Source organism: Thunnus thynnus, chromosome 17 (assembly GCF_963924715.1).
Source record: "Thunnus thynnus chromosome 17, fThuThy2.1, whole genome shotgun sequence".
Taxonomy (NCBI): domain Eukaryota; kingdom Metazoa; phylum Chordata; class Actinopteri; order Scombriformes; family Scombridae; genus Thunnus; species Thunnus thynnus.
The window spans coordinates 9,218,829-9,226,463 of NC_089533.1; the positions used below are offsets into that span (position 1 = coordinate 9,218,829).

At 39.7% G+C, this 7,635-nt stretch overlaps 1 protein-coding gene across 1 annotated transcript; it reads right to left on the bottom strand.

The window, feature by feature from the left end:
* Positions 1-1,380: 1,380 nt before the first annotated feature.
* On the bottom strand, positions 1,381-6,969 carry mlx (MAX dimerization protein MLX). The gene is made up of 8 exons (XM_067616538.1): positions 6,748-6,969; positions 5,526-5,562; positions 5,284-5,373; positions 4,644-4,753; positions 4,427-4,529; positions 2,422-2,521; positions 1,811-2,012; positions 1,381-1,708 (listed from the first exon to the last, which is right to left on the bottom strand). Exons 1-8 carry the CDS (start codon positions 6,784-6,786, stop codon positions 1,652-1,654), a joined length of 738 nt encoding a protein of 245 aa, XP_067472639.1. The 5' UTR covers positions 6,787-6,969; the 3' UTR covers positions 1,381-1,651.
* Positions 6,970-7,635: the final 666 nt, after the last annotated feature.

Below are 7,635 nucleotides of genomic sequence, written 5' to 3' on the forward strand. Positions count from 1 at the left end.
TGGATTTTATGAGGACGCAGGTAAGGTTTTCTTCCACTGACTCTTCCATGAAGGTCTTGTCTGTGCGAGCATTGCTGCACAGTGGAACGGTTCACCCAGTCCTGAGTCTGCTAAATCTTCCTGCAGGTTTTTTTGCATTCAAATGGAAGTCTTGATTTTCCTTTCTAACCAGCATACGAGCAGTTCTGAGCGTTTCCTTGATCTTCCAGATCTCATCTTGATCTCCACAGTTCCCCTAATCTGCCATCTCTTAATTGCATTTTGGACTGTGGGAACTGCAAGCTGACAACGCTTTGCTATCTTCTGGTAGCCTTCCCCTGCGTTGTGGGCATCAACAACTTTCATTTTCGGTCTTACACAGCTGCTTAGAGGAACCCGTGGTTACCAAGTGTTCACACAAGGTTTGAAGAGTAAGAGTATTTGTAAAGGCACCAGCTGACATTTCCTAATGACAACTGTTGACATGCCACAGGCCTAACGAGCTGATTAAGGTCTGAGACGTAAAAAGAATCTGACACCTCGGAACTCTTAGAGTGCCCAAACTTTTGCACATGCCACAATGTTTTTTATTTTATTTTTTTTATTTTTGATCAATTTGACATATAAAGTATGCATTAATGCTTGCTGAAAATATTGTTTTATGTTCCATATCCTAGAGAGACTGTTTACATCTTTTCAATTTAAAAAAAAAAAAATCACCAAAATATGATATCTTTCAAAGGTTGCCCAAACTTTTGCATACAACTGTACATTTTAGACCGTTATGCTGCCTAAATTGCACACCTGTCACCCAGTGAGACTAATTTCAGCCTCTGCCAGCTTGTCAGTTTGTCACACTAACAGTAAAAGATTGGGTTGTAATCCAGCTACAATGATAAAAAGCTTAAACTCTGTAGAGCATGCTCCTGATAGCCCACTCAGGAGAAGTGACAATTACACTGCAAAGTACAGTGGTGGAGTATTTTTCTATTGTCTGCTAGAGTTGAGGAGTGGTATGGCTGACTCAATGTTTGAGTGCTGAAGCTGAGAGGAGCCCACTGGTTCAGCATTAGGCTGTAAAGTTCTTGACATGACAGAGGGGAAGGTATAGGCTCATGAGTTGCCCATCATTCTTCTCGCTATTTCCGTTTGTTAGGTTGACAGGTTGCAGAAGCAGTTTTATCAAACTCCATCTATGAGAATCTTTTTTATGAAACCTCTCACTCGTTATGGTTTTGATTTGTCGTAAAAAGAAAAGGGGGGGGGCAACTCATGTTTCTCAAGACTGAATACAAGATTCATACTGCACTAGATGTCTTCCTGATGCCTTTAAACACATACATTCATTAGGAAACTCTGTTTCCTCTGCATTTCTTAGCAGAATAAGAGTTAAGAAATATGAACAGTCAGCAGATGCTGTATTGATGTACCATTACACAATCAGAAAGTGATCTTTCTTAAACATTTAACTGCTCAAACCAATGCAACTTTTCATCTCTGCCATGGTGTGGGTTGAGGTAATCCAATTGCAGCCAAGGAGTCATTGATGAGCTGAAGTGAGTGTAAATACTGTGGTATGGCCTGAGGCTGATTGAAGTTTTTACTCCACCCTGAGAGGCCAGAGCAAGCCCAAAGTCAATTTCTGGAAGTTCAGTCCAGAGGTTGCAATAGATCAATAAAGCTGACCATTGAGCTGCCGGAGCACTCCAACAACAAACTCCCTCAGCGTCTAGTAAAGAACAAAAGAAGCACACAAATTATAATTACCGCAACATCAAGAACTCAATAGTGTCTGATCTGCTGACCACAATAAATCAAATATATTCCTTACTTGGGGCTTGCAGTGCTCCTCAATCCAGCTGAAAACACAGGCTGAGAGTTCTTGGAAGCTGCTCACTGAAACAGAACTGCTGAAAGACTGGAACAGGGAGTCCATGATGCTCTGAAAGATGTTGAACTTGACCTGGTCAGACACCTGATCCTCTCCCTGCTGCGGGTTGTTCTGGTGGGCCTTCACTATGTGCTCATAGTTCCTGTTAAGAAAAACAACCACCGGTTATTAAGATGGTGCAAAATATACAATAAATCAATGGCAATGACTCATTCAGAAAGAAATAATGAACTTGAGCTATTCTTTCCGTACTGTGGATGGATTGATTTACCTTCACACTGGCACTTCCTTAAATTTCTTGATTTAAGATGTGAGTTTCGATTTGAGATACGAGTTTTCTCTCTTTGTCTGTGAGCAATATTTCTTTAAAAATCCTGCTTTTAATTTGTTTGGATGCAAAACATTCATGACTTTAGAATGCAAATGAAGGAAACATCTTAACAGGGTTTGTCCTAAATGTAGGAAGATATTGGTTTGCTAACAAGTGGGACTGTGGAGTAAATTATGGGGGGGGGGGCTTGGCTGAAAAAGTTTTTCGACCACTATCTCACGTTTTCATGATCTTCAGGGCCATCACTTCTTTCCTTAGTACGGAAACTTCCTCCTCTTGCTTCTTCTTTTCTTTATGAAGAAAATGAATGTAGTCAATTGCTGGAAAAAATAAAATACAGAAATGCATCAGTCAGGGATTCAATGCACACAGATTACAGACGGTTTTAAGTTTCCATATATATAGATATCCCACAACAACCATCTACCATAATGCTGAAACTCTGCAAGTTCCTCTTTTTCCCCTTGTAAAGAAACAAAGTGTAGATATCTCTGTGCTGTGTGACAGTTTGTCTCCAACATCTTTCTGTTAAACGCTGCTGATCTGAATATATATGTCAATATACATTTATGTAATTCATGTCTTTTTCCATTATGGTCTTTATTCTTGGCTCACTTTTCATGATGTGAGTGTGTGAGACTGTTACCTGTGATTGGGCGCTGACATGTGGCACAAGTGAGAGATAAACCAGCGACCCTGCCAATTTTTGTGCCATGTTCAATCAGGACTCTATTGGATACTCTGTTTAGATAACTAGATTATAATGCCAGTGTTGGAAGTTGGACAGACCTTTACTGATTTCCTCCTATTTACTCTGTTATGTCCTGACAGACATGTTGAGATGTCAAATGATGTTCGAACTATTCCGAATACATTCATTAGCATGTGTGGCCTTTAAGTGTTCATCCACAATGACAAAACGATTTACTCCAAAATACACTCACTGGCCACTTTATTAGGTATGCCTGTTCAACTGCTCCTTAATGCTAATATCTAATCAGCCAATCATGTGTCCACAGGATTGGCTGATTAGTCCATTCACACTTAGCGTTACTGTAATACTAGTATTGGTGACACTACTGCAGCTCTGTTGTAGCTCCTGTTTGAATATGAATACTGTCAACAGCCCTCAGTCTTTTGTGTTGCGGTCATTTAATCTCGCATCTCATCACAGCCAGAAGTCACACTCAATTCTGGAGTGGGGTGTGGGGAGCAGCAGCTCATTCGAGTAGAAACAGAAACAGTCCATGGAGAAAAGGACTGAAACAGAGGGGTATAGAGGCTAGAATCCATAATCTAAGTGGCACTTTCAGCAAAAAACTTCGAAGACATGTTTTAGGGACCTCAGAGATCTATTTTAATTTGTTGAAAAGGAGTATAATATGTGACCTGTCAGGTTAAAGCTGAATAAATATATTTAAAATGTAATGTAAGCTATAGCCTAATACACAGTCAGATTCCATTTTATCATTCATTAAGGAAGTATGAGTCTGGTAAATGATAAATTAATGGACAACACTGAATAAAACTTTATTGAGCATTAATATCTCTACGTCCAATAGATTAAAATGGAGGCTCTGCCTTTTATTTACCTGTTGCCATGGTGACTCATAGTATCAGAGCTCCACTGATAATGTCATTTTTTTTATATTCACCATGCACAAGCTTAACTCAGAGTGAACATACTCAGAATTGACTGAACTGACTCTGATCAGCTAAACTCTGAGTTTCCCATCTCAGAGTTCAGAGTTTGGGTTCAGTGTTTGTTAAAACTGCTGCTTTCTGGAGTAGACCCCAGCTGTCAGACTGAAAACCGCTCTATTTAAAGTTCTATTTAAATTATAAATAGTGGGGAGAGGGGGGTGAAGCTCGCCTAGGACACCAAATGTGCTAGGGCCGACCCTGGGTGGAGATTTGAATCGTGGATGTGCAGCCGACAAATCTGCAGCAACTGCATGATGCTATCATGTCAATATGGACCAAAATCTCTGAGGAATGTTTCCAGCACCTTGCTGAATCTATGCCACAAAGAATTAAGGCAGTTCTGAAGGCAAAAGTGGGTCCAACCCGGTACTAGCAAGGTGTACCTAATAAAGTGGCCAGTGAGTGTAAATCTGAAAGATTTCACTCTAACCTTAAAGTCAAAAGTTATTTGAATAACGATGGTAATACTTGTGTTTACAAAACTGCCTTTATGCAGAGAGCAACTGTAGATCACGTCTTACTTTTCTGCAGTATAGTAGCCTTGCTGATCTTCTGTGCTCCAACTGCAAATTCAGACTGCTGCTGGCAGGTCGGTACTATTGACTGGAGGTCATCATAGCCTTTCTGCAGTTAAAAAAAAAAAAGAAAGTTGTTATTAACAAGTGGAAAAAAAAGAAAATCTAAAAATATTTCTCAGAGACCTACATCCTACTGCAGTCTACTATATAACAGTCTTACCTTGATAGCATCCCTACGCTTCTGCTCAGCCTGTGTGTGCGCTTGTCTCCGCCGATCTTTATATGAGTCCTTATATGACGTCTCATGCCTGTAGTCACTGTCTTCATCATCTATTTGAGAATATATTAAGACTCTGATGAAGAAAAATGCCTTTAACAGTGACAGAGTACCTTTAAATAAGATTTATAACCATGGAGACTGTCTTTATCCAACCCTGGGCCACTTTTTCATCTCAGCGGGACGCAGAAAAGCTGATTCATGCTTCTGTCAAGTCATGTCGACTGCTGTAATACACTTAAAAATGTGGAAACAATTATAACAGTATATGGTCCTGTTAATTTTTTTTAAAGCCCTCCATTAGAATTATTGTCCTTTTATATCCTATTAGAGAAACCTGTATTCCTGTGAGCTTCTACTGAATCTGACCAAAAGTACAGTAACTCACATGAGTAGAAAGACATGAAAGGTAATATAATATTCTATAAATTCCAAATATTCTATTATATATTCTACAGAATTAAGATTACAAATATATGCATTTCAGGAAAGTCATTCAATGAGAGGCACAGTTAAAAAAGCATAAATTCTCTCTTTAACCTCGTCAGCAATGTCAGATCCCATCTGTTAGAAACAACAATACCTGTATTTGGTACTGAAGAGGCACTTGTCGAGCCGATGCTGTTAGCCCTGGACACAACGGTACCCTTTCTGGCAGTTTCAGCAAAGAAACCTACGGAGCAAGACAGCAGACATAAAATATCTTTCACTGCAAGAGCAGAAATAGATTGACATACTAATCTCAAAGACCAGAAACAAAACTTCACCATCACATAGCCTGAATATCAGGACAAACAACGGGATATGAACTGACTGAATACTCACTGGGGTCAAAGCCACTGTCGCTGAAAGCCCCGTCTGTCTGCCGAGCCATGACCAAACAACAGAAGATGGAGAAATGAGAAAATAGAGGCTGAGAGGCTGGAATGACAGGGGGGAAAATTGTGCTGCCCCAAATACGCTGACAATGGGCCAACAGCTTGCCTGCTTGATAGATAGTCTACACCCCCACTGAGCATTGCCCTTATTTGTCCAATTCATGTATGCAGGAGGATAAAGAGCTGCACCAAATTAGTACTTCCATCACAGATCCACTGTTTGATCTAGGGCACCACGACCCAATTATTACTTAAAGTTGTGGCTCCAAAGTTGGGTCCAGTTATCTCTGGGGGTCTGTAAGTGGTTCGACCTGTAAAAACTCTTAAAACTGTGTTTAATTTCAGCACTGAGTCGTGATAGATGTTTAGTATTTGACAATGTCTATTCTGACCAAATGTTTTATTCTCTCCACCTGGAGCAGAAACATATATTTATAAATGAGGATTTCTGATAACAACTATATCAGATGCTGCCCTCCTAAAAGAGTTTGATATGTTTCAACAGCTTTATTTAGGAGTCCCTGATATGAGGAAGATTGAGACCTATATCTTTGTTGATAACTTTTTATCACAAACGTATTCACACGCAGCTTTTGCATGATTGACAGCTAAGTAAATCACAATCAGATGCAACATTAAGACATTTATTCACCGTTTTGAGGAGCAGTCAATACTTCTGACAATGGAATGTGGACCAAGTCATTTCTTAATCACATACAGTATATATACAATGTTGTGAAGCAGTGTTTCTCACAGGTTCAATTATCATGTGATTGTGATGCAAACAGCAATGAACACAAGCCTGGTAACTTAATGGCACATTCTGGCAGACTCTTCAACAAATTTAAACTTTGCTTTCGCATGGAAGTTTAAAATAAATGCACAAACAGAAACATAATATATTTTCCACACAAACAAATTCTATTTGGGGAACATGATTTTGTTTACTTAACCAGCCAACCGCTATAGCTCTGCAACGTTACCATACGTCAGCTAGCTAACGTTAGCAGTCGAGCTAACAATGCACAGCTAAACTGTTATGTTAGCAAAACTTCATCTTTTAGACGAAAACGAGGTTCGTTAGTCAACTATGGTGTCACACAGCAGAGGTGCAAATCAATTTCACACAAAAAGGTTGACGTTAGCTAACATCAGTTAAACATACTTACTTTCCAGTGGTCCTCTGGCGACGTTGTCGGGTCCGTCATTTTGGAATGCTAAATAACTGATAGCGCTGCTGCCTTCGCGTACTTGTCGTAAATTTGTAATGTTTTCTTTTAAAAAGTTGCAGCAGATTAAACGTTTACTTTCAGATATCCAAATCCGCAAAAAGACCCAGCTGGATCAGGCGTAAAAATTTTAGTAATTCGTGAACCCTCGAATTACACACTTGCGTCCACGACTAACTCGATAATTATTTTCCTAAAGTGAACTAATTCGTATGTAAGATTTACCAAAAGCAAGTAGGCTTCGCACGAAGACAACTGGTGATAATTTTTATATATTTATTATCATACATACATATAAATAGATTGAACCAAATTGTATTACAGGGTCCGTGTCCACCGTTCTCATTTAGCCTCAAAATCTCGAACGTAGCTATGTTTTCTGAAGGTTATTGATAAGTTTCCGGGGACACGCGAATGCAGCAGCGATGTATGCAGTAATTGGCTTCAAGCACAGAGGGTCGCTGTTGGACAATCATCACTACCTTGTCACACTGGATCCCCCTTTACCTGAGTGCCACAAACAATCTGGACTCAGGTGAAGGGAAATGACCAAAACAAATGTAATCCTGATGTAACCCCTGACCCATGCAGGTTTAGCTGGCATCAAGAGAATGACTGTCTGCCATGTAGTACAGGTGGATTCATGGTAAAGTGGGAGAAAGTGTCTGATTAATTGCTGGTTAATTTTACATCTTCACCTGCCTGGTTAGCATTTGGTTACTCATCTTTGGACATTGTGCTTTTTGTAATTCCTGCACTACCTTATCTTCAATTCATCAACCACCCTCTGACTTTATGATGTGCCTAACGGTTACCATATCCTCCACC

Excerpts from the sequence above, each read along its gene's own strand:
- mlx (XM_067616538.1), bottom strand. The coding sequence starts at position 6,786 with ATGACGGACCCGACAACGTCGCCAGAGGACCACTGGAAA. Across the intron at positions 5,563-6,747 it reads CGCCAGAGGACCACTGGAAA|ACAGACGGGGCTTTCAGCGA; the intron begins GTAAGTATGTTT and ends ATGGCTCGGCAG. Across the intron at positions 5,374-5,525 it reads CGACAGTGGCTTTGACCCCA|GTTTCTTTGCTGAAACTGCC; the intron begins GTGAGTATTCAG and ends CTTGCTCCGTAG.